Source organism: Cyprinus carpio, chromosome B21 (assembly GCF_018340385.1).
Source record: "Cyprinus carpio isolate SPL01 chromosome B21, ASM1834038v1, whole genome shotgun sequence".
Classification (NCBI taxonomy): domain Eukaryota; kingdom Metazoa; phylum Chordata; class Actinopteri; order Cypriniformes; family Cyprinidae; genus Cyprinus; species Cyprinus carpio.
Window position 1 is genome coordinate 15,861,129 of NC_056617.1, and position 27,590 is coordinate 15,888,718.

The 27,590-nt window shown below is 38.2% G+C and overlaps 1 protein-coding gene across 4 annotated transcripts; it reads left to right on the forward strand.

Moving 5' to 3' along the window:
• The first annotated feature begins 1,270 nt into the window (after positions 1–1,270).
• Positions 1,271–27,490, forward strand: LOC109057020 (cytoplasmic polyadenylation element-binding protein 4-like). 4 transcript variants are annotated; one of them, XM_042747799.1, is made up of 11 exons: positions 1,271–1,786; positions 2,436–3,586; positions 15,007–15,097; positions 17,984–18,034; positions 19,195–19,218; positions 20,719–20,889; positions 21,023–21,112; positions 21,780–21,898; positions 22,105–22,219; positions 22,654–22,835; positions 23,571–27,490. In XM_042747799.1, the coding sequence occupies exons 2-11, from the start codon at positions 2,483–2,485 to the stop codon at positions 23,796–23,798; spliced, it is 2,175 nt and encodes a 724-aa protein (XP_042603733.1). In that variant the 5' UTR covers positions 1,271–1,786; positions 2,436–2,482; the 3' UTR covers positions 23,799–27,490. The 4 variants fall into 4 exon arrangements, with proteins under 4 accessions (XP_042603733.1, XP_042603732.1, XP_042603735.1 ...); XM_042747798.1 differs by having other exon boundaries at positions 1,277–1,779; XM_042747800.1 differs by lacking the exon at positions 19,195–19,218 and having other exon boundaries at positions 1,278–1,779.
• The last annotated feature ends 100 nt before the right edge of the window (positions 27,491–27,590 follow it).

The window sequence follows — 27,590 nt, forward strand, 5'->3', positions numbered from 1 at the left end:
TGAATCACGCCGTAAGGTCATCCGGGTACATTTTGCCCACTCTTTTATGAGTACTGTGAATTCAGACATACTTTGTTGGTAGTTGGGAAGTATGCAATTTCGTATGCAGCCATATTGTGCAGCTGGATTTTTAAACCAATTCGATTTTAGTGTGGGCGGGGCTATATTATTTCAGTTACTTTCGTTATTTACTGGCAATCACCACTATTACTATATTCTCTGGATGATTCAGTCTGATTGGTCAAATATTTTACTATAATGACTGATTTCCTTTCTTCTCTTTCTTGCAACATAATAAAACAATTTCAGTCCATACAGCAATATTTTATGCCTATCATTAATGTATTTGTAGTCGTGTTATAATAATATATAAAGCATGTTGTCTCGTATTTAAGATGTCACCCACAGAAGCTGATTTCTACAATCGGCCTTCAATGTTAGTAGACCTAGTGCTATGAGAAGTCCAGATGAGGATGGTGGAGGAGCTCCATTATGGAGTGAAAAGAGCAGCAGGCCTTAATGAGACCTCTCTCTAAGGGCACAGCTGTCATATTCAGATCCAATCTCCTCCCTGCTCTCGGACCCATTCGTTTGCAGGAACACTGGTAATGAGATTGATCCGGGTCGCTTAAAACACAGGGAAGAAGGGCGCAAGCAGGTGTCATCGCAACTGAGAAAATCCAGCCCCTGCTGATTCCAATTCCTTCTAGTGTCTTAAGAAAGGACACACATTTGCACATGCCGCAGCATTCTGTCACCAGGGGACAGGAGAGATCTCAGGAGGGTATATACATATAAACATGTTGCATAGCATTTTGTGGCGCTGCATATATATCCCACTGAGACCTCCACTTTCAACATTAATCGTGCTTACACTATTTTTCAACATAAAAACTATAAAATAATAAAAGTATGAAAAATAATAGGCTATAATGATCGTATATAAAATAACATCTAATAATAATATCTAGAAGATAGATAGATAGATAGATAGATAGATAGATAGATAGATAGATAGATAGATAGATAGATAGATAGATAGATAGATGATGCTGAATATTTTAAAGCCTTGTTGACCTTACAGGGAGGAGATTTCAAGATGTAAAGGGTAAAGGCGGAACCTCGTTACTCAAATGACCTTAAAGGGGAGACACATATTTATGAATTGCTTCCAAATTAGGAAAAAGTGGGCGGGGACACCGTGCGCTCTGACCAATTAAAGCCCGTGTCTTCCACCAGCGTGGGAGGAACAGATTGCTTGTGAGGTTCCCGTGGGCGTGGTCTGACGCGGCGGAGGCGGAGCTTTAGCCGGAAGTGTGTGTGGACTGGGTCTCCTTGTCATTTAGCTTCAGTAGATTGTGCCGTGGAGAGGAGAAGGACAGCAGCGGCAGCGCAGCGAAGGGAGCAGCAGTGCGCTGGTGAAAAAAAAAACACCAAGAAACAAAGACAGAGAAACGCAATTTAAACAATGAAAAGGACGCATGAACGCATTGCAGTTCACCAGTAACTAAACTAGTCTTTTTATTTTGAAGTCAATGACGTAGAATCGTCTAAGCAAGTGATTTAAAGGTTAGCAGCTGGCTAAAGCGAGACAGGGCTGTGTCATTGAGAAGGCAGGACACGTCAAGACGAGGAACGGAGAAAAAAATAGACACTCCTGTCGGATTAAAGAGCCCAGCTTCATAGTATCAGATCACCAGTTTATTCGAGCTTCAGCGTTGTGATAATATCTGGAACGAGTGTCTGTCCTCTCAGTCATCGCTCGGATCAGCCACTAAGGTGAAAAGTAAATGTATTTATTGATTTTTCTGAACGTATTTACCACAACTCCCTAATATTAGATGTGTATTTGTGCTTTTGTATGTGTTAAATCGTGCAGTATTGTGAGTATTGTAGCGCGAGAGCAGAAGACGTCATCATTTTTCAGCTCGAGCATTCGTTCGTTGGAAAGGAAAGGGAATACTAAGGATTTTTTCCCTTTAGATGATATTTAAATTATAACAGCAGCGGTACTTTATCGAGTAAGCTATCTTATTGTATTTTTTTCCTGCGTCAGAAAAAAACACGATCGAGTCGGCCTTTCGGTTGATGTGAAGCCTTTTAGCAGTTCCTGTTGATTAAGCCGGTAGCCTGTTAGCTGCTAGCTGAATAGTCGTCACGAATCTATAATTAGAGGCTGAAATATCTTTATAACTTGTGTTGTGGCTATTATGGTACAATACTTGACAACATTAACGTGTCATATCATACATTTCCTGGCGGTGTTGATCACAGTTATCTGTCCTGTCAGTGTTTGTGACGTCTGGTGGCGTAGTGCCACATAGTCTCTCACCAAAGGGTGTCCTCAGCGTTTCCAGTGTGTCATGAATTATATTGTGCAACTGCGTCATGGAGCATTTTAACCATGGATATGCGTTCTTTTTTTCATGGCTTAGGAAGCAAGAATAACTGTGTCGGAGCCAGGTTGAACTGGAGAACATAAATGGGGGATTACGGGTTTGGAGTCTTAGTGCAGAACAACACTGGCAACAAGTCTGCTTTCCCAGTACGAATCCACCCCCACCTGCAAGCGCCACACCACCACCAGAATACCACCGCCAGCCCCGCCGCTTTCATAAACAGCACCCCTGCTGGAAATGGTAGCAGCAGCGGTTCGACCTGGCTGTTCCCGGCGGCCGGCGCTCACAGCAACATGCAAGATGAAATTCTGGGCTCCGAGAAGCCCAAAGCCCAGCAGCAGGAGCTGCAGGAGACCCAAGAGAAGCAGCAGCTCTCCCCCGGACACCAGGAGAGCGCCATCATCTCCGAGCTGGAAAAGGCTCGTGCCGAAGAGAGTAAAGTGGAGAGCGGGTCGTCCGAAGGGACCAACGGTAAGGAGAAGCTGTGTTTGGAGTCCCCCGCGCTGACGCCCTTTGACTATCAGGAGCCCTCGGGACTAGGCACAGCTGCCCAGTCCAGCACCTCCTCCTCCCTGACCAGCTTCAACAACTGGTCGGCTGCTATCCCCGCCACCCCCTCCACCATCATCAACGAGGACATCAGCTTCTTCAACCCGGCCGCCTCGGCCAACAACGGCCCTCTGCTGTTCCAGAATTTCTCCCACCACGTCAGCCCAGGCTTCGGGGGGAACTTCTCCCCTCAGATCGGTCCCATCTCCCAGCACCACCCACCTCACCCCCACTTCCAGCACCCTCACAGCCAGCACCAGCAGCATCGTCGTTCTCCGGCCAGTCCCCACCCGCCGCCGTTTCCCCATCGCAGCGCCCCCTTCGGCCAGCTGCCGCATCTCTCCAACAACCTGAGCAAGCCTCCCTCACCCTGGGGCAGCTACCAGAGCCCCTCGCCCTCTCCTTCTTCCACTTCGTGGAGCCCAGGTGGGGGTTACAGCGGTTGGGGTGGCTCCCAGGGCCGCGAGTACCGCCGTGGCTTGAATGGCGGCATGACGCCTCTCAACTCTATCTCACCGCTGAAGAAGACCTTCCCCAACAACCACATGCCCCAGCAGAAGTACTCCCGCACCAGCCCCGGATTCAACCCGAAGTCCTGGATGGATGACAGCAGGAGCGAGAACATCTTCCCTTTCCAGGTGTGTATATTATATTGGCACAATGATCTGCCTCAAAAATAGTTAACAAAAAGCAGTGAATAACCAATGTTGGCCAGGTCTATAGAGGTCCGCTCACACCAGGGATGATAATTATAACTATAAAGTAAAGGTGTAATTCACCACTAGCAAGAAACTGGGCCATATATGCGATAGAAAGATGTGTTGGATTTATTTATTTATTTTTTTTGCGGTGCTGAATGACTAGAGAAAAAGGGCTGTGGTGTTGTCTTTTGCCAAAAAGGTAAGAAAACTTCAACACCCACGATGCACTGTGCTTGATCCAACTGTGAGTGAGGATAAAAAATGCACGAGTATAACACGTAGTTCACACACAATCCCTGGAGCTGTGTAATAATTGGGGAAGTCTTGGGATAGGCAACATGGAGAAATCTTTCGCCATCGTGCAAAACTTTTCCGCATATTCCTTTCAGAATGACTGGATTTCGTACGCAAAATTGTAATTGTGAATTTGACTACACCTTTACGAGAACATGGAAATCCACACTACAGCTGTAACAATAATGAGGAACAGTGCATTTGAAATCACTTTAAGAATTTTATTTTATTTTTTCAGCTAATGAATGAAAAAATCATTGACAGCCAATCAGAATCCACCCGACTTTAAAGAGCTTGAGCATTTAAAGCAGCAGGCGACAAAACTGCAGTGCTTTATAATATACAGACCATTGATTTGGATGCTAATATAATCGTTGTTATGTTTATAGATCTTGTTCTTGGTGTGAACAGGCTTTAGGTGTTCCAAAATCTTCTCAGAGCTTTATCAAAGGCTATTTTTAATCTTTGTTAAAGAATATTAATTATATGGTTAATAAAACTGTGAAGATAATAGTTGAATCTAATTTAAATAAAACTTTAAAAGTCTTTAAACCTATCAGTTTAATTACAACTATTTAATGCATATAACTAGATCATGCACTACCGTCCCCACTCTGCTCTTTATATAAAAAGGTGTTGTATGTCTCTGTGCACTCCCATTGGTAGTCGCCCCAATGTGTCGCTGCTCATTTGCTTTTAAGCTCAACTCCTCTTTCTCACGTTGTCAGCAGTATCTTTTGGCTTTTGTCATCAGAAACTGGCAGTTTACATCGAAATGAATGATTCCCGGTTGCTTTGATGCTGCAGTCACTGTCAGTGTGAGCCCTGTAACATGTGGATCATTGTTTTGTACATTTGCATAGCTTTAATTTGCCTGTTTCTGCTCTCTCATGGCACATTGTGACAAATTCTGCTTGAGTTGGGCCCAAAGCAACATGTGCCAGACGCTTGGATGACTAACTTTGCCCTGCCTGTTTTGTTTTCCAAACAGCTCTGTGGGATTTTAGGAGCTGACAGTTGCCTACCATGACGCTGTCTGGGATGGTTTGATGCTAATCTTACAAAGCGAATATTTGTAATGTAGACATTGTCTTTTTGACCCATTTGATTACATTTACATAAGCCATTGCATTAATCATAGGTTTTAAAATGTCAGCCAACCTGTTTTATTTCTGGTAGTATACGTTTGGCCTTGTCATACTTAACTGGAGCTAGATTAGATAGATTAATGGAATCTTCAGATTTGTTAAAGTGGTATACAATACATATAAAAAAAAAACTGTTCAATTAATTTACACTACAGCAGCATGACGTACTCGTAAGTGTTTATATGCTGTACTAGAACTGCTCCTGTTTGTTTAGAGCGTGTGTCTGTGTACTGTGATGGAGGGGTGGGGTGTGATGGTGAAAAGATAGGCCATAGAGTCCTAGATACTTTGGCAGTTTATTATTGTTTTTTTTTTTCTTGATTAGAAAAAAACGGTTTTGTGCTTACCAATAAGGTATTGGGCCATGCTATATTATGAATGTAATCACGGCTAAAGGGTGTTGTTTGGCATGACACACAGTGGAGTGCATTATTTTCTAACAACATAATTGAATTAGTAAGGACACAATTTAGTGATAATATTTATTTATTTTTTTAAAAACATAATTTTATTAAGCAAATTGAGTGTAATATAGAATAAAAATATACAGTAGACCCTGTCAGAGATCCTGTTCACCTCTCTTCTTGTCACTCTTGTCTTTAGACTTCCCTGTCCATTAAAACCAAATTTATTAATAAAAAAAAAAATAATAAGAAGAAAGATACATTTGTTTTCCAAAAGGTGCTATGGATACTTCAGTCACTGTCAAAAAAAAAAATATATATATATTTAACAGTATAACACTATAGTAGGGCTGGCCGATAATTCGATAACAATAATTATTGCGATATAATTTTCCCCGATACACCGATATGAGGAGTTTCATAATATAGGTTCATAATACATGTTCGGTATAATGTTTATGCGCCAAAAGTGGAATGAAACAATATCACTCATTAGAGCATGCAGAAACTAAGAAATACATTTTTCTATTTACACATTTATTTATTTTTAAGGAAAATTAATCGTCTGGTTTCTACAGCTTTTACTTTGGAGCAAAAATGTGGCTTTAAACTTGAAAGAAATAAAGATTTGACATTTATAATAAAAAAAAAATTGTGATAATTTTATTGGCCATATCACCAAGCCCTACACTATAGTGATAATAACAATACTATAATACGCTTTTAATTGTTTAATGACAGATTCCCTTCCCATATACAGTAAAAAAAAAAAAACTCAATCTAACATGTAGGGCTGGGCGATATATCGCATGCAATTGTCACACGCATTTCGTCAGTAAAGCCATAGATCACTGACAAGCTACGCAATATCGGGTTCATTATCGCAGATGAATCGCCTTCGATAATGAACGCGATATTGCGTAGCTTGTCAGTGATCTACGGCTCTGTCTATTAAATGCCGCTCCATTTGAAAGCAGGTGATGGCGATTTAGCGGTAATCAGGGAACCGGCTTTACTGACGAAATGCGCGTGACAATCGCATGCGATATATCGCCCAGCCCTACTAACAAGACATTATTAGTAACCTACTGTTAAATGTACAGAGTCATCTTATAATAATCTTATAATAATATTCTAGTCTTATAATTTACAGTAAACAAATGTACACTAATATTCTCATAATTTCCTCTGTGATATTTTGTTTAAACAAGTGTTTCTTATTAGTTTTTGTTATCAATCTTATATTCTTTAATTTAATGCATCTAAGTGGCATGTGTTACCATGATGGTGTTTTGGATTTGTGTGCACCTTCTGTATTTTACTATATATTGCAGCTTGTGGATACTTGTGATGAACTCCAATTCATCGTGTATCTTTTACGTGTTTTGTTATGGTGGTTATCAGTATAAAATACAGAGTAGCAGAATTTAATAGTAACATTATACCAGTTAATGAAATATAATTTTTTTTTAACTGTAAATTTAAGTTCAGTCCCGTGAAACCTAAAATGTTGCTATTGTATATTATACAGCACAAGCCACTGCCTTTTTTTTTTTTTTAACTGTAAATTTTGCGGATTCATTTTTTGGTGACCAGATGTGGTCATCATAGCTGTCACAATATTGTCACTATATTGTAAATTTTATACTTGGACAGGAACAATGCTTTTTGTATTTTAGGTGTAAAGAAGACCAAAGACCATTTCCCAAAAAAACTAAAAAACAAAGCAAGATTTTAAACCCTACGTAAATAAATAAATAGAATTTATGAAGGTGAAGATCTTTAATATCTCAAGGCTCACAAAATCGCTAGCAGTCAGGCTACCAAAATGTATCACTGCCCTGCCCGACTGGCTATCTTGAATAGTGATGTAAAATTCCTAACTTGATTTGCGTTGTTGACTCGCTTATAGGGGTGAAACGGATCGTAGTTGACCATTTGCACTTGTTTCTAAGTCTTGCAGATTTAAACATTCAAGCATTTTAAACCGTTCATGTGCGCTCATTCAAAGCGCGCACAGAGAACCATGTTTCAGACAATGCGTATACACAGAATTGATTCCTCTTTCGCGTATACTTGCTTCTGAATGTACACATACACACAAAATTATCTCAAAATAATTGTCTCTGCAAGTATTCTTGTAAACACAGTCGGTTATGTCTTAAGTTAACGTATACAGTGGAGAAAGAAATATCCTGTGCATTATTATATAATCCGCATTCGGTCTTAAAGGGGCAGCAGCCTTTAAATACCTGCTGTTCCATTAGTGCCACCTGCTGTCAGAGAGTGACATTTGCCTCTCATTCACAAAGCTAAAATCAGACCATTCTGTTTTTGCCTCAAATATTTAAATTATACTATCCAAATAACATGTATTTTGCATCTTTTATGGATAGCAACTCAAATGGTTGCCTCATAGAGCACAAATAGAGCACAGACAAAGCTTTTGTTTATATGAAGAGATTTCTTTTACTTAAAATTTCAAGTTAGTTTTATTATTTAACATTTCAGTTTTACACCTTTTCGTTTATAATTTGTCTTAAATCTCATTTTGTAAAAAAATAAATATCTAAATAAATTGTAAGAAAATTGTTTGGTGTAATCTGTATTGTGAATTTTATTGCATCGTAAATTTATTGAATTGTTACATCCCGATATGCTACTAATTTTTGCTGATCATGCTGATTTATCCACAGTAAAGTTCAGCTGATGTCTTTTTTCATTCGGGCTCGTTAAATTTGTTTTGGGCTACCAAAACCTTAAGAATGCCTGCCCTAAGGGCTACCAGGGATTTTGAAATTTTGGGAGCCCTGTATCTTCATAACATAATATGGGATATTGCACTTGTTGTAACTTGCCTTGTTTTATTATAAATAATAATAATAATAATAATAATTAGTGCTGTCAAATGATTAATCGTGAATTATCGCATCCAAAATAAAAGTTTTTGTTTACATAATATGTGTGTCTGTGCTGTGTATATTTATTATGTCTATATAAATAGACACATACATGTATATATTTAAGAAAAACGTTTATGTATTTTATACATTTATATGTTAAATATATTTATCTGTAATATAAATAATATAAATATATACATGTAAATATTTTCAAAATATATACTGTATGTGTGCATATTTATATATACATAATAAATATACACAGTACACACACATTATGTAAACAAAAGCTTTTATTTTGGATGCAATCATTTGACGGCACTAATAATAATAAAAATTTAATTCCAACAAATTTAGTGTCAGTAGAGAAACTATATCCATTGTGTCTGCCATATTTTTTAACTGACACACCCCAACTCAGAAACGTAAGATAATCCTGTTAACTCATAAACACAATCTTTCTGACATGACTTGAATACACGGTTGCCTCTCAAGGTTTTGTCACAATGCAATTACATTTCTATTGTTCTCCTTTTTGTTTTTTAGAAGAGTCAAATATTTGTTGGTACTTGCTGTAATTTAATTGCTAAAAATAGTCTGTTAGCTTTAAATGCAGCGTTATAGTAAGCATTGTGAGTTCTGTGGGCCATCAGCCCTCATTTGTGTCAGTGTATCTCCCTTTCAGCTTGATTCCAGTGAACAGGTGCTTCCCAGATCCTCTTATCAAGTCGTTTGTGCACAGAGATCATCATCTGGTATAGGAACTTGGGTCAACCTGCAGTTTTGTGATCTAGATGTGTTCTGTTCTTTGTAAAACCAACAAACTAAAGGTATTTGATAGCGCTTGGAACCTGTGGCTTCCACCGCTGAGAACAGGCAGCTCTTATTCGCAGCTATTTGCTCCAGCTGGTTGAATACGTGATGTGATTCCCAGCACTGCATCATGTCGCTGGAAGTTTCCACAGGCTCTGTGTACTCTCAGCCAAGAATATCTGATGTTTGGTGTGAAAGCAATGGCTGTCTCCGGAGTGGGGGGCAGGACACGCATATATACACACACACACATTGACAGACTCACACATGAACAGGCGCTGCCGAGATGTGTAATTAAGCAGTTGCTCAGAGAGAAAATGAGAAATGGGACACACAATTCATGATGGTTTTCATGACAAGGTTAAATTATTGAAGACACTGTAAAGAAAACAGAAAAACAAATATGGCTGTTGGGAAGTGTCTTTTTTTTTTTTTTTTTTTTTTTTTAACCCAACTGGGCTGTTATATGCCCAAGGCTCAATTAGTGATCAAGCTGACATGGAGACAATTTAAAGCTGTTTGTTTAATTTTCAAGGCCAGCTTTTGTTTGGCTTTTGTCACGGGGCGCAGGTGCCCACGGCAGATAGTCATCTGTTGCTTAGTCTCACATAGCCAGACCTTCAGACTGACGGCTGAAGGTCTGGAATCCATGGCAGCTTTCATTGACCAAGGCCTGCCAATGAGGCCGTTTCAACCGACATGTCAAACAACCAATCACAGCTTGTTTCTTTCAGCGTCACGTTTCGGGGCGTGGAAATGTCCCACAATAACAGAAAAGTGTGTAAAACTCTCGGATGTAATTTGAAGATTCTATGCCGCGGACTTTAAACATTTCAGATTCTTTTGTATATCCAGTGTTTAGTTGATCTTGATAAGTGCTCGTTGTCACAGTTGTAAACACACCGGCTTTCTTCTTTCGTGAGGGGGTTTGACACCACACTATCTTTGTTTCCAGGCAGAAGATTAAAAAACGCGACACACAGGTCTCCCGGAAATCCTGTATAATTTAACCAATCCGATGATGACTTTCGAAACTTCTGAAGTGTTTCCACTTTTGTGTTTCATATGCATCAGCCGTTCAGCGGTCCGTGGGCGTGACATCTGAGGCTCAGACTATCTGTTGCTCGGCTTTATCGTAAAGAACATAGGGCTAGCCAAGGATTTGACTGCGCAGTTGCCCAATATGACACTTTACATTTTTCATTTTGCACTGCATGCAAATCATTCTCACACTTTTTTTTTTTAAACTATGCTCTCGTTCAGTCAAGTCTTTTGCTTTGTAAATTCTAGCCATCATCTTAACCCTCTCTAATCGTCTTTAAATTCTCCTATGATTGCGTAGGCTTCAGGCTGCCTCAGCACAGACATTCACCCCACAGTGCATTAAACTACCTCTAATAGTACCTCTGTACTGTAAAAATGGTTTTTGGTGTTAGACTTTAGAATATGAAAATTATCAACTAGAACGTGTTTTTGCATTTCACTGCGTTGCTTTTCCTTTGTTTTTCTATGTAAACTTGCGCAACATGGTTGCCTTTGACCACTGGGTTCGAATTTGACGATTTTACAATAGAGATGTTTTGCAGTATGTGCAAGATGCTCTTTTCCGTACAATAAAAGTAGGGATGGACACTATAAATCTAAGAACTGTAACAAAGTCGATAAATGTACATTGTGTTATATTCCCTGGTCGCTGTATGTAACCAGTATGACATTTAATTTTGCAGTCATATTGGTTTTGAAACAAAGCTGAGAAAATAACATCATTGTTATAGATGAATTATCCTTTGTTACGGACATTTTTAAATTTAAGCATAAATTGGCATATGCTATTGGCATACATTGGCAAATTTGATCAGCCAGATAGTAGTAATGCATATGTTGTGTTGAAATAGGTTACATGATGTATATTAAAACAAATTTTTGGTACAAGTAATTACGCTTGTGTTAAGTTCTTTGTTTAGGTTGCTGTTTTTATTAACCTACAATTTTGAGATCTGAGGTTGTGTTTTTTTCTTTGTATTGGCACAGTGCTGTAATATTACCACAGTAATGCGAAAAGAAATTCACACTAGCTGCCTTCCCTCCATTTGCTTATTGCATTTTGTTGTGGACTCAGTTTCAAATAGATACGCTTATCTTAGGTATCTTGAATTCCGTGCTGTCTGGAGATAGATAGACCCTTCAATTCCTTCATTTGGAAACCACCTACCTTTTCAATGTTATTCTGTCATATTGATAGTTCTCCAATGAGAAAAGGTCTACGATAGAGGCAAAACCATGACAGCCGTAGTTATTTTATGCCATCTATCTGAACGAGAGCTCTTTCTACACTTTAATTACTTTATCAGCAGAGTTAGTTGCGCTCCCCTGTGGAAAGTTTCCATACCCCCTGCCTCCCCAACTGGGTGGAAAGGCTGGATTAATAGGCTTTAGAGTGATTTGATGTGGAAGGTTTTGAAATACCTTGTGCTGCGACAGAAAACACAATGTCAAGCCTCTGCCTCCCATTCTCCCTCCCGTCCCCCTTTTCATTAGTTTAGCCATGACATTTCAGATTAATGTCGTTCCTGAAACACCCGAAACATGCCACACTTAATCACTCACATCAGGGTGTTCCATCAAGGTCCCGTTCTGAAAAGCTCACAGCAGACTTTTTCCATATCGCTTGAACTATGATGACCTGAAAACATGCCCCTGGTGTGTAAAGGCCTTTGAGTCAGCAAGCCCTGCACACAGTCTAATTATAGTTAAACCCGAAATAGCTCTCGTGTTAAGGAAGCGGGAAATGCTCATTAACACCTTTTTAATAAGACGTGGTGTATAGAATGCAGCTCGTTCGGTTTTGTCAATGATGGCTTCAGTTCCTTGTGGAGTTGGTTCTTCATCAAAGGGCTCTCAGCAGAGTGTACTGTGCAGTAATTCTGAAGACAGCCTTTGGCCCGCACTCATGTTCTGAATAAGCGAGCCAGCCCTGTGCTGTGGCATAAGTGCCCTGCATGAGCACACTGCCTCTCTAAGCTGAGGGGGATGAGTGGTGCTCTGAAGATCCCAGCAGATGCCAGATCGTGACTGAGCACGAGCAGATTGTACTGTTAATCACGGCACCATCCAGTTCATATGGAAGATGCGTTATGTTGGAGCTCAGGTACACCACATTAGTTATTTATATAAATAGCCAGATGGACCCAGCTGCATCATGTATGTAGCAGAGAGCAAGTTACTTCTCTAACTGTGTGGCTGTATTATTCCTTGGGAGGCCTTTTATTAAAAACATTCAAAAAGGTGGCATATTTGATGTTAATTCCATTAACAATAGTTTTGAATAAAGAGTTAAGATTAAGCGGGCTATCATTTAATGAATCGACAGCCTATCTGCTAATCTTCAACTAGTGCTGGGCGATATAGCTGGAAAATTTATCAACGATATAATGTTTCATATCATTTGGTATCAATAATTATTGACATTTTTTATAACCTTTTTAAAACAGAGCACTAGATTTTTTTAAAAAAAATTTTAACCACTGTATTTTCAATTTAACCCAATTTATTGATACAAACAACTAGAGTTTACCATGAAAAAAAAGCCATTTTATAAGAAAAGTCACTGACTTTTTGCGACAGGTGGGATTCAGCTTACGACACTTCTCATTCATTCCTATGGTATCCGTAAACGACAATTGAGTGTCGCACAACTCTGACTGAAATTCAGTGATGTCAAGGCTGTAATGTGATTGGTTATTAGGGACACGTGATCCAAGTTAGCCGTTACGCTTTCTCCAATAGTAAGTAATACAGAACGTCTCATCTTCCTATAGTAAGACTATCTCTGGTAGAAAGTATGGCAACACACGGACACAAATGGTGCTGTACAGTTAAACTACATACATTATGGTTGTCACGAATAAAATGAAAAGTGTTGACCACTGCATTAAAAATAGATCTGTTCTATGTTGGGCCATGATTTTTTTTATGCGTTTTTACAGTGTTGTGCATTACAACCAATCACATACGAGTCTACAGAGCTTATGAATGCAATGTCCAATCAGAGGCGTTCAGATCAGTTTTTGTTCAGAACACGTGCTCGTTGACTGAATTCAGTTATTCAGTTCTAAACAACAAAGTGCAGATGTACGTATGATGTAAGAGATTCATTCATAAAACTGTGTAGACAGCTTAACTGATTATAAGAGGGTTTTTTTAAGGGTAGTGCTTAAACTCGCACTAGAATTAAGTCATAATGTTCTTTGACAATGTAAATGTTATTTGCTTACGTTCTCTGTATAATTTATTCGCTGTTTGAATAACTGTGAAAGGTACAGGTAATAAAAATAATCCATTACCTCATCTGTGAACATCCTCCTTTATAGCGTCATCAAGCTTTGCCTTTGTTATTGTTTTGAAAATGCAACCTCTAGTGGCGAAAACTTACATATACTGTAGTGCCTTTAAGTGCTGAGGTTTGTTACCGTCATGGTAACGCAAGAGCGCACAAGTATGCACAATAGGATTGCAGTCTTGTAATGCTTTGGCCAAACATTTGCGTCTGTGTTGACGTACTTGCATAGCATGTCTTACTGACCTTCAAAAAACAGGAAGACCAAGATTCTGTTATTGTTTGCTTTTGGTGGACAATAGAATGACGAGTTTTGAGCTGTACAAACACAATAACCTAATCCATTTAAAGTATGAACGCTCTTTATCATTTTATTGGCCTTGTTCTTCCAGCAGCTATTGTTTGCAGTCTTGAATACATATTTTTTCTCCAAATAATCCAGTACTAGATTATCTGGTATAGCTTGACTTTAGTATTGCCAAAACCATGAATTTGTTTTCCCGGGATCACACACACTGAAAGTCCTTTTGGCTAATGGCAAATGCATATATGCAGACTATTTAATTTTTGTATCTGTGTAAAAATATTGTTTAAAGGCACAATATGTAAGATTTTTTTATTAAAATATACAAAAACTACTAGAACAGTGTTATATATTTTGCTGACTTGTGTACTTACATTATCCCAAATGTTTCGAAGAACGTTTCAATCCAGAGATATAAGCTATTTTAACTAGTGACACGGACCATGTCTATAGTGTCATTGTGTCACCTGCCAATGATTGCAGATTGCGTCGGCTGTGGGGATGAAGACCACAGCTCCCATGATTCCACACTCAGTCACAGCGTCATCAAACTATGTCTTTGTTTCTTTGTTTGTTTTGAATGCATGCCCTCTAGCGGTGAAAACTTACATATTGTGCCTTAAAGCTGTGGTTTTCAGGTTTGTATAAGCAATTTGTCATGCAAATATTAAATTCAGGCTTTATCTCTTTGTTAAATATGGGATTTCAGCCTTTTTAAAAAGTCTTGAACGTGGTTTGAGTTCATTTTATTTGTTGGTCATTGGTACCTCTGGGTTTGTATTGTTGGGTTACGTCATTGTCAAGTTAAATCTGCATTGCAAGTGTAAGCCGTTGTGCTTTCTCTGTCAGTTTTTCAACCTTTGTGTTTATAAATCATGTCAAACATTAGACTTGTCACATTAGACATTAGCCTCATGATCTAGAGGTCAAGTCAGTAGCGAGCACCAAATTGGATTTATATTTTGGTCTAGAGCCTCTGTTGAGCCTTTCATTTGTGACTTCCTTTCAACAGGATATAGTTTTTGAGAGGAACAAAAGCACAACAGCTTGAACTCTATTCTAGATGAAAGGGATACTCCCGCAGAGCTGAGGGATATGAGAAATGCCATCATAGTTGTTTTTTCTTGATACCATCCTCCTTTTCTCTCCTCACAGGATCGTCCCCGTTCATTCGATGGCTTCAACATGCATTCTCTGGAGAACTCTTTGATTGACATCATGAGGGCTGAGCAAGACACTCTGAAAGGTAAGATAAAAGTCCACCAAAGGAGATTGTGTGTTAAAGTACCATACTGATGGCCAAAAACCTTTGTCCCATCAGCAGTTAGATTCATGCGGCCGCTCACGTTGCTCTCTCTGTAATCAAATGAAAGCTGTAGCTGGCTTGTACTCCAGTAAGGGGTTATTCACACAGAACATGATTTTTTTTATTTTACTGCACTGCTTTTCAGTTGGTGTTTTATGTAAACGTGCTAAATAATTACGTTTGACCGTTGCATTTGTGGCTCGTTTTGTGTTTGTATTGCTCAAGTTATAGTTAAACTTAAAAAAACAAAACAAAAAAAAACAAAAACCGGTAAAGGCTAGAGACCCTCACTGCCCTGCAATTCACATTTTTGAATGCAGTAATATGTTCTGTAGAAATAGCTTCTAGTACCATCATGAGTTTGCTGATTTGATGCAGCTCCTGTTCTGTGACCGGTGTCCCATTTTCTTGAAAGTTGGTTGGTTATTGCATCACTTTTATATTCTAGTTTTGAGGCAGCTGACAACTGATCGTAAGGCACAGTCCTGGAGGCCTGACCTTTGATAGCAGTTCTAAATGCATACAAACGACAATGAGCCCATGACGTTATTCCAAGCGTTTATTAGAGCATGTTCTGGAGCAGACAGTAGATTTAATCTTTTTTTATGGTCACTGCTGCTGGCTATGGCCGCCTGTTATTTCCCAATTGAGCAGAACAGAGTTATATTGGGAAAAAAAAAAGTAAACAGACATTAAAACATTTTCTTTTTGTCTTTGCAGTCTTTTTACTTTGCACTCTCCAGTGGAATTTTACACCCTTTGTTTTCTTGCATGCTTTTGTAGATTTCTTTAACATTAGATGTGGTGTTAAATTTTTGGTGTGAGAGTGAGCAGCTGTAAAAAGCTGCCCATTAGCACTGAATCATTGCACACCCACGTACACACACACACAAACAGAGCAAGAAGAGAGATAAAGCTCTGTGTTGACCTACAAATAGCTGTGTCTGTGCAGCAGAGCTTAACCAGAGCTCCTTCCGCAGCACTAACTCTGAAGCTACACCAGTCTTTACAAACACATCAGCCTGGTTTTGTGAGACTGTTGAATTTCACTATGCGAGCGGTCTCAAATGTATAATCTGTGGCTCAAATCAATGTGTTTCAGTGGAAACTCTTCCATTTTGTTTGTTTGTTTATTTTTTGTCATAAATGGTAATAAGAACACCTGCAATAAGGTGCAATCAACCATGCAATCAAAATGGACCCTGTTTTCTATTTTAATTAACATTCCTGGTCTTAGGGGCCAGTTACACGACAAAGTTTTCAGCCAAAAACGGGAAGCTTTTTATGTGTTTTGTCTGTTCATTTATATGACAACGGTGTTTTGGGGACTGAAAGTGCATATTTTTGAAAACCGGTTTCAGAGTGCAAGTTTTTGAAAACTCCACTGTTATCATTTCTGTGTAAACACTCAATACGGGAAACTTTGAAAACGATGATGTCATGTGCGTGCATAGTATGTGTTAGGTATGTATAATGCGCAGTACGTGTCGATTTTAAAGACAAGCATGAACAAACATACACAGCAATGGCGGAGTACATGCTAACACTTCTTCAGCAAAGTGTGGATTTACTTCACCAAGGGGAAGTCGTGGCCTAATGGTTAGAGAGTTTGACTCCTAACCCTAAGGTTGTGGGTTTGAGTCTCGGGCCGGCAATACCATGACTGAGGTGCCCTTGAACAAGGCACCGGACCCCCAACTGCTCCCCGGGCCCCGCAGCATAAATGGCTGCCCACTGCTCCGGGTGTGTGTTCAAGGGGTGTGTGTGTGTGTTCACTGCTGTGTGCACTTGGATGGGTTAAATGCAGAGCAAGAATTCTGAGTATGGGTCACCATACTTGGCCGTATTTCACGTCACTTTCACTTTTTTTAATATAACAACCAACAGTGGAGAAGCATCATATACAACATATAATTGTCACTTCCCTACAGGTATTGTTTACTAACGAGGTGACAGCACCAACTACTGGCCTGGCATACGTAATACAGCGTTTTTGGCCGTTTTCATGGATATGTGTAAATATGAATCATTTTGAAAACTTTGTCATGTATATGTGAAAACTTTTCCGTTTTTGACTACATTGTTGTGTAAACGTAGCCTTTGATTTCCACACATTTAAACCATGATTAATGCAACCCCAAAATGGTTGGATAGTTTCTTGAATCAAAGCTGAAACCCCATTTACATAATAACCAAATTAGAACAACCCTCAGGGTCAGCTTCTCTCTAGCAGAGCATAATTTGACCACCAGAAGGGCGACCCTGCAGACACCACCCCAGTGTGGCAGAGATGACCAAACAAGAGACGGGGAAGAGAAGTAGTCCAGTGTACAAGTTGCTTTGAATAGCTTCCAGCATTGTCCTTTGCTTGTAAAAGAGCTCTCTGTTCTCGCTAAAGCAACAAAATGGTGTGCTGGCCCTGGCCACCAGACTGCTCTCAGAGCGAACACTAGAAGGGGAGGGGGCTGCCAGAGCCATGTTAACACCACAACCACAGCCGTGCTGGTTGAACTTGATGTTTCCTCTCATTCTTCTAGTAGAAGCAGAATGAGGCTGAGTTGAGCATGAGAATGAAAGTGATCTGCATCCAGGAGAGTATTGTGATTCTGACGTGTAGTGGGTTGTCATCCAAAAAGTATGAGTGATGTAATTAATACTTTTTTGGCTTCTTAACAATCACTTTTATTGAGTTATTCTGTAATTTGTCAACTGGAAACCTAAACCTACAGTGTACATTCAAGTGGCTGCATAATCTTGCCACGTGTGGATTCAAATGTGCTGTATGTCATTCCAAACGTCCAGCTGATTTATATCCTCCTCTCTCGGGTCGCCTCGGATTCACCCATACAGGAGGAGACAGCCCCTTGCCCATAAATGGTACGCACATGCATTTAATTGGTTTAATGTTCTGGTGTCTGGACAGGCCCAAGCTGTGTGTTGAAATAACTTTGGGGGATTTGTCTCAATGGTTCCTTTTAGCTGTAATGTTCTCTTTAAGTGCATTTGAAACATGGGGTAATGCAAATATTAATAAATGTATAAAAATGAGACAAATATAGGATGTAGTTAAATGTAGGTAATGTATAGTTATATATCATTATATCAATGCATGATCTTGTACTGTTGTGCAAAAAAAAAAGAAAAAAAAGAAAAAAATCCTCTTTTTAGGTTGGAATACAAATGGTTCATGAGGATACATGTACAAATCCCAAAACGGTGTCAAACGGTGATGAAATTAAAACTGGCCCTGTTTTCATAGCTTGTTTCAAATCATTTTCACTTACTCAAATAGGGCTAGCTAAATATATTTATATATAAAAATATTTTCTGAATGAGATGAAATTGTAGCTAGATAGCCATAAATTCTTTAATGCACAAAGTAAAATGTAAATAAAAATATTTTCCATGCTATTTTATGAAACTAAAGGTTGAGTATTGTTTAAATATTATCTTCTTTTTTTCATGCACCAATATAACATGTATATTAATAAACAGCTGTATTTATCTTCAACGTGTTTTTACAAAAAGATATTTAATTAAATGAAACGGATAGCTTGAATGGTTTCACTTGACGTTTAGATCAGAAAATGCTATCACACATGATAATACTCACTTTCTATCATTACAGTAGTGAAAATTATATATTTTGAAAATATAGTTGGTTAGGTATCTTTTTTTTCTGGTGAGTAGACAGTTGATAATTGGCTCAGAATTAAGACACGTTTGGACAGGTAGGTTAAAATAAGAGTGTCCTTAATTATACATTGCACCAATCTTCGCTGAGTCACTGAGCCAAGAAAATCTAGTCCGTTTAGTTGCACAGTTTAGTATTGTTAACCATTTAAGCACTTGGCCAACAAACTCAGGTAATTGATGTGTTAACTACCGTCTGAAAGATTTTGATTATAATCATACAGCTCTGAAATGGCACATACTTTTCAACACATTTATAAATTGTAAAATTACTTTAGTCAGAGAATTCACATTTTCATTGGGGATGTGTTACTTTACTTGTGATCATCTTATTTTACATGCAGCAAGGAATTATGGGAGGCGACGAGGTAAAGACAACTTTTAACAAATCCAGATGAGAAAGATGAAAAAGACTTTCAAATAATTATGGGTGGAATAATCCAGCATCTGCATGACATGTTTTGGGGCATTGTTAATTGTTTGCATGTACACGTGCAGCCTTCATTTCCATTTGTGTATCAATTGTGGGGTTCTTTCCTACTGTATTCAGACATTTTTTTTTTTTCTTTGGTGAAGAGTAAATTTGATTGGGGCTTTTCTGTGGTCAGGGCATCCACACATACACGCACACATACATCCAGGCCACAGTTGTGACTAACTCCCTTACATAAAGTCTTGTAAAGCAGCTCAGGCCTGTGTTCTGTCACGTCAGGAGGAAATTTGCTGCAGTGGCTTGAGCCAGAGCACTAATACTACATCCTCCAGTCCTCGCCCTATGTTATTACTGCAGCTTTAGTGCAGAGCTACATGATCATGTGCTGGACGTTAACACTTACACTAAGAGATATTTTACAAAATATTCTCTTATATAACCTAATTGTACAATGCAAAGCAAAGTGCCTAAAACCCCGTTAAAGTCTGCAACATGCAGCTTACTGCTTAATTATAAATTTGTCCAACCAACATCCCATCCTACATTCACACAGACATTTTAAAGATGGTAAAATAGTTTTTAGTTTAGGTATCTAGATGTTCAAAATTAACTAATATAATATGTAATTTTAGCCTGGAATCTAATCTAATGTAGTTCTGTGTATTTAACAAGGAGTTATGAAGTAAATATAAACTACTGATCAGAAGTTTGGGGTCGATACGATTCCTTAAGTTAAAACTTTTATTTAGCAAGGATGTGTTAAATTGATCAAAAGCGACAGTAAAGACATTCATAATGTTTCTGTATCAAACAAATGCTGTACTTTTGAACATTCTATTCACAGAATGCTTAACAGAATCACATTGTTCACAAAAACATTAAGTAGCATTGAATAGTAATTTTGAGCACAAAATCATCACTTTAGAATGAGTTCTGAAAGATCATGTGACACTGTAGACTGGAGGTAGTTGTTGCTGAAATTGCAGCTTTGCCACAACAGAAATTACATTAAATGTGTATATATATATAAAAAAGTTTTCTTAAATTGTAATCATATTTAAAATTAACACTATTACACTTTTACTTTTTTTTATCAAATGCATCAAATCCATTAATCCTAATCTAACCAAGCCTGAACATTTGAACAGTAGTGTAATTATCCATGCTTTAACACAACTCTGTGTAGAATATGAAAATAACCTGGGCCAAAACTGTGGGCTATAATTTGTTTGATTACAGGACCACAGTAGCCATAATTCAGAAATCCCTATGCTTTCGAAATTGCACAACCAAGATGATGCAATTGTCTGTCTTAGTATTTCTTGGGCTCAGAATAATCCATCAGTCTAATTCATTTTACTCTGTGGTGCAGGAATATAGTTTAAACACTGAGAAAGGCACAGATAATAATTCCTGCCTTCTCCCATTTCCTCAGGACACTCATCCCTGTTCCCGATGGAAGATGGCTTCCCAGACGAGGAGAGAGGCGATCAGAGCCTGCCTGGCCTGGGTTCCCCCCACTGCTTCCCTCACCAGAACGGAGAGAGGGTGGAGCGCTATTCTCGCAAAGTTTTTGTGGGTGGCCTCCCCCCTGACATAGACGAAGGTATTGCACACGTTTAGGGTGACCTCTACGCTGCTGCTTATAAAAACAAATACAGGTTTCAAGGTTCATTCTTAGCTTTGGATACGTGTCCACAATAGCCACCAGCTCTTATCTGCAATATTATCTTTCCTAGATGAGATAACTGCTAGTTTTCGCCGTTTTGGGCACCTGTTTGTGGACTGGCCTCACAAAGCAGAGAGCAAGTCTTACTTCCCCCCGAAAGGTGAGCTAAGAGGATTAGTTGACCATTTTAAAGGGCATTTTAAACCGTAATTTTCTTAATTTGCACATTCCAATATTATAGTTGAGGCTGGTTTGATCACCATGAGAGTGCTTGAGTGCTGAATTAAAGGGATAGTTCACCCAAAAATTACAATTCTGTCATCATGTACTCACCCTCATGTCATTTAAACCTTGTTCAAAATACAAGTGAAGGAGACCTGAGAGATTTTTCTCCATTGGAAGTCCGTTCTACTTTTAAAAAGTAATCCATATGAATCGAGCTGTGAAGTCTTCTGAAGAGACACCATCACGTTATCTCTATTATGCTCGACCAGTAAATCAATTGTATATGTGAATAAAAGCCGAAATTTAATTTGTTTGCTATATAAAACAATCTCTGTCTCTTCATTAGGATTGAACCGCTCCATATGGATTACTTTTGTGGTGTCTTCATGAACTTTTTGAAGCTTGAAGGTTCTGGTGGAATGGACTTTCAATAGCACAGAAATCTTTGAGGTTTCATTAAATATATTTTTGGGTGAACTATCCCTTAAGTTTGGTGATACTGATCATGTTTAAAGACAGGAGTTGTTTTGGTATCGTGTCTATTTAAAAAAAAAAAATAAATAATCTACTGCTTACTAACTCTGAAATTCATTTTTCCAAAGGTTACGCTTTCCTCTTGTTTCAAGATGAGAGCTCTGTTCAAGCCCTTATCGATGCCTGCATCGAGGAGGATGGAAAACTCTACTTATGTGTTTCCAGCCCCACCATTAAAGACAAACCTGTAAGGATGAATTGCACTACTGCACCTCAGTTTTTATTTTTTTTGTCTTAAACAGCTGCATTTTCAAATCAAGCATTATTTGTCCTTATTTGTTCTGTGAAGACCTGCTTTTTTTTATTTGTCAGCAGATTTGAACTCTGAAAAAACTAGCTATTTGTCATGGATTATTTTTTAATTTATTTTGTTGATGTGTGGTTTTGTAACAGGTTCAGATTCGCCCGTGGAATCTTAATGATAGTGACTTTGTGATGGATGGATCACAGCCCCTGGACCCGAGGAAGACCATATTTGTGGGTGGGGTGCCACGTCCGCTTCGTGCAGGTATGTTTTTTTTAGTGACTGGGTGAGATTTTAGAGTAGCCAGGGTTATTTTGTGCCGGAACAAGTCAATCCAGCTGCACTGGAATTGCATTCAGCAACTATTTTAGTGGCTCCCCAACCATCTTCCTTGCTAGCAAAAAATATTTTTTTTGGTACTTTAAGTAATCACAACTTTGTTGTGACATATTTAGGAAGAACTGCTCTTTAAGCAACTTTGTGTTGACATCTTGTTAGTATAGCTGCTTGATCAGAAGGGTATCAAAACTGTAACTTGTTAATAGTTTGTAGCTTGACAAACTATTTTCACAGTAGCTTTTCAGAAATGTATCGGGAGTTGCCATTTTATTTGATCATGAAAGAGGTAGAAAGAATTCTGCAGTCTGGTGTGTATGTTTCTAAACATTTAAGCATGACATATATTGTCTTTCTGACAGTGGAGCTGGCGATGATCATGGACCGGCTGTATGGTGGCGTGTGCTACGCAGGCATCGACACAGACCCAGAGCTGAAGTACCCCAAGGGAGCAGGGCGGGTCGCCTTCTCTAATCAGCAGAGCTACATTGCTGCTATCAGTGCTCGTTTTGTACAACTGCAGCATGGAGAAATCGATAAACGGGTCAGTGCTGACTTCTACAAAAAATACACATGCACACTCCCCTTCCATGAAATGGCATTGGTCCAACAAGCTTTGGACTATGCTCTAACCCTAGTTGTGACATTGCAACATGTTTTTGGCTGATGAACAAATGCATGTTTTGCATAGTTTGTTACAATTTAAATGAGTTTCTTCAATGTAGGACTTCTTAAAAAACCAGAAAGATAGGGTCAAAATATTCAGGTTATGGTTCTCAATAGCAAAATCCTATGAAACCTGTCAAATACATGTTGTCAAAAATAATGTATTATTTTCATGACAATGTTTTTCCCCAGTTCTCATAACTGTTTATTGATTGATTGATTGTAAAGTATGTATGCATTGTGTTAGTATTTGTTCTATTGCAGTATCTTTATTAGTTTTTTTTCTAAATGCAAGATAACACAATATATATATATATATATATATATGTATGTATGTATGTGTGTGTATATATATATATATATATATATATATATATATATATATATATGTATATGTATGTATATACAAAAAGAGACTCATGGGGGAAAAACTCACATTTAATTTGCCTTTAATATTTTAAAATATTACGATATTTGCTGTTTTACTTTTTTCTGTCATGACAATTCATTTTGTGAATAATAGGAATTACTGACAACTGTCCATACTTATGAAAATAATGTCACAGTGCAAAAAAACACACATGTAACAGTCTGCTGATCTTTCTCGGCCCAGGTGGAAGTGAAGCCATACGTCCTGGATGACCAGCTGTGCGATGAATGTCAGGGGACTCGCTGCGGAGGGAAGTTCGCTCCTTTCTTCTGCGCTAACGTGACCTGTCTCCAGTATTACTGTGAATACTGCTGGGCGGCCATCCACTCACGCGCCGGCCGGGAGTTCCACAAGCCTCTGGTCAAGGAAGGCGGCGACAGACCTCGCCACATCTCCTTCCGCTGGAACTAAAGCTGGTAGGCCAGGAGAAGACAGAGAGAAAGAGAAGGCTAGGAGGAGTCGCAAAAACATCATCTAAATAAATGCACTTTTCTGTTGCTGGTTCCTTTTTAGTTTAATTTAAAAAAGACAGACAAGAAAATATGATTTTAATTTGTCATTTAATATATTTAAAAAAAACGGATGTGCATCCAAAAAAAAAGTTTCAGGAAGAAATGAAAATGTCTAATCCATCTCTCTATTTTTTTATAACTCCATTATATTTCATTTTCACGTGCACAGAGATGTGAATATATTGAGTATTAGTATAATTTGTCAGTAAGTATCTGCATGACTTTAGAATTGGCTTTTTTGTTAACATTGCGATTGGAAGTATTACGTCCTATTTTAATTTAATCGGAAAGGCGAAGGAGCAAACGTGAAAAGAAAAGGTGCGGGAAGAGTGCACTTATTTCTTTGCTACCCAGAGTGCAGATGTGTGGTCTAAGATCTCAGTTGTTAACCAAAGCTTGGGATTTGAGAACAGAAGTGAATTCTCTCGACGCTGTTTCTTTCTTTTTTTTTTTTTTTTTTGTATACTTCGTAATTTAAGACCATGCTAATCTTTAATGTTTCTTGATGACAACAACTGATTCCACAACAGCTGTTTGGATTTGATCTCTCCATTGTGACATGCAAGAAAACTAATACCTCAAGCTTAGCTGCTAGTTTAAGTCGAATATATATATTTAAAAAAACAAAAACAAACAAAAAAAAAAAATATCAAGCTGGTCTCACCCTTTCCCCCAGGACCACAGAAAAAGGAAATGACATCAGCAAAAGGCACATTGAGAAAATCTGCTCTGTCACTTCCTGATTTGAATTGGAGATTCAGCATCCTAGTGGGGAATGTACAGTATGTTGGTAAAGTTGCAGTAGTCTGCCTGCAAGCTGGTTCAAATGCAAGGAACTTGATTTCGTTTCTGGCCCAGCTTAGCAAGAAGCAGCCGTCGTTCTCTCAGGCTGTTAGCGGCAAGCCTTCGTTTTCATTTTTAACTCGCAAAATGTGTCTCCTTTAGCTCGCCTTTCCCCAGCCCCCAGAAAAGAGGTGTACGTATAAGCAGAACCGCAGTGAAAGCTACTTAGAAGGGAGGAAGAATGATCGAACAATGTACCTCCTGTCCTGCAGCAGCCTGAGTGTGAAGCATAACTGAAGGTAGTCCATGCATCTCTCCACTCGCTCGGCCCCTTCCCCCAACGCTCACCTGAAACACAAGAGGTTTTACTTTCAGACATTAGGGAACCAAAGATGGCTGTGTAGTAGCTAGCAAATCCATGAACGTTTCCTTTCTTTTGCCCTGCAGATTTCATTTTGGCTGATTATTTCTGCCCCCGACCCAGTCCTCATCCCGTTCAATATAAAGACCAGATGGGCTCCAGCAAACCAAAGATTGGCCTTGAATCGATCAGCATGCAGTTAAAGTCCTAGTAACACTAGTGAAAACCACTGAACCTTTTTCGCAAGTCTACCCGCTTTCCAAAGGTCAACCGAAAGAGTCGCAAGGTCAGGAGTTGACGCCAGGCATCAGGATATCCAATTCGGTAGATTTACAGCATTTAAAATCGACTAGCGCAAAAACGTCAGGGAGTTAGTGATCAATTAAGACTTGATGCACTAGTGAGAAATTTATCCTCGTGTCGGCTTGGCGGTGTTCTCGCCCTCACTTGAGCTGGTGGGTGTGGCGGTTGAACATTTTCGAAGTTAAACACTTTTTGAAGAATTTGCTGTTAAAGATGATTATTTTATACATGGCCTGCTGATTTTTGGTACAGTGTTTTCTAGCTAAATTATTTTGTCATGCACATATAAACATTTATTATGCACTACTTTTCTAAATACTTGTTTTTTTCTTTTCAACAGTCATTTTAGGCACATTTTTCACAAAATGGAAAAAAAACCTCCTTTTTGCAATACCTCAATTTTTCACATTGTGAAAGGTAGCTTTTGTACTTTTGTTACTGAGAGATCTGCATATATGGAAATTTTCAGTTTAAGAGAAAAAAAAGTTGAGTGAATTTAATATATATTATTTTCAATTATGCTTTTTATACATTTCAGTGCTGAGGAATCTTTACAACTAAGCACGCACTTGTGTTGACGCGACAAATCTGCAGAGGAGAGATAAGAGTGTATATCGCTTAAGGTCTTGGCTCTTGTACACTAGATTTTAATGGCAACCCTAGATTCGGAAATGATCTGACAGCAGCATGGTAAGAACACGTTGTCGTTCATGTTAATATTGCGCAAAATGGCTAAAAGAGAACCTCTCCATAGCTGGAATATAAACTTCTAATATAAGGAGAATGCTAAATCTGGTTCATGTTTAGGCTGATCCTCGTATCACAAGAATGGATGTTTGATGTTTAGATATTTTAACATTTGAAAATATATATTCTTGAACTGCCAACTAGTTCCTATTGTAATCCTTAGCATGCATGATGAGAAAAAAAAAGAAAAAAAAAAGATGAATTAGCTATTGAAATTAATTGTTGTGGTTGTGCACCAGATGTTTCTAAACCTTTCGTTTAAGGCCACCCCACACCCTGCACCCTACCCATGTTATTCTCTATGCCTTCCCCATAATCCAGTATCGATAGGATGCACGCACACACACACACACACACACACACACACACACACGTGAAAAGAGTACTCTAAATGTCATTAGATGAATTTGCAGTGCAGGACGAAAGCATCTTCTTTAGTACGCTGTTGAAAAGACTTGAGAACTTCATCCCCACTGTCTGTTTGAAGTAAATCAAAACCCGTTTGGAGGAAGGGGAACTTAAGACTTGAATGTGGTAAATGTTGCAAGTTAACTCGGAGTTGTTATGTGCAATACTTTTTTTGAACTTTTTCCAGATAAAGACTCTTTGCAATGTAATTCTTTAATGCCATTTTTAATTGCCGACATTTAAAGAAGATGTTAATATGTTTTTCACAGTCATTTTCTACTGTTATTGTAATCCTTTTCATGCTGGTGTTTGTAAAAAAGAAAAGAAATCAAACTATTTGTACTAATATAAATAATTGAAGTTATTTTTAAAACATTAAAGGTTTTGTGCTCATTTGCTTATTTTGTTTATTTCAAGCTACTGTGATTGATTGCATTGTAATTATTAGGTCAGCAATGTATTTAGCTGTTTATTGGTATATTTTTAATTGGAATGTATAATTAATTTTTATAATTTTGATCAGATTTTTGTTATATTTTTGAGGTGAAGCTTTTAATATGTTAAAGTGTCTAGTTTTTACTAATTGCTATATTGTGCTCCACAAAATATGGTTCACATTTTCTGAAGGAAAATAAATATTTAAATATCTGTCTGTTAACGATGTTACTTAATGGCAAAATTTCAATAGTTTTTAACTGTGTATGGGAAGGTTGTTGTATTTATTAATAGCATTTTTTTACTTAAGATATCACCTTAATTTTTATTGTCATTTCACTTTATAAGTTCCTATTTTTGTATTTTTCTTTCTAATTAAGTTATGTTATACGAAATGTCCATATTCTAGGAGTTGGTCTGTAAGTGCTAGTGAAACAAAAAGAAAAATCTAATGTTATTTAATTGTTTGCAGCCAACTATTTATAACAATATGCATAATTTTTAAATATTTGTAATGTGAAATGTTGAATGAATAAAACTTAACTGTGACAAGACGCTGACTCTCTTGTATTTCTTGCGTTATGTTTTAGAAATGCGTTATTAATGCCTGAAATAGTCTCGTTCTCTAGATATTCTCTGTATGCGCTGCACTTG

Excerpts from the sequence above, each read along its gene's own strand:
- LOC109057020 (XM_042747799.1), top strand. The coding sequence starts at position 2,483 with ATGGGGGATTACGGGTTTGGAGTCTTAGTGCAGAACAACACTGGCAAC. Across the intron at positions 19,219-20,718 it reads GAATTATGGGAGGCGACGAG|GACACTCATCCCTGTTCCCG; the intron begins GTAAAGACAACT and ends CCATTTCCTCAG. Across the intron at positions 21,899-22,104 it reads CCACCATTAAAGACAAACCT|GTTCAGATTCGCCCGTGGAA; the intron begins GTAAGGATGAAT and ends GTTTTGTAACAG.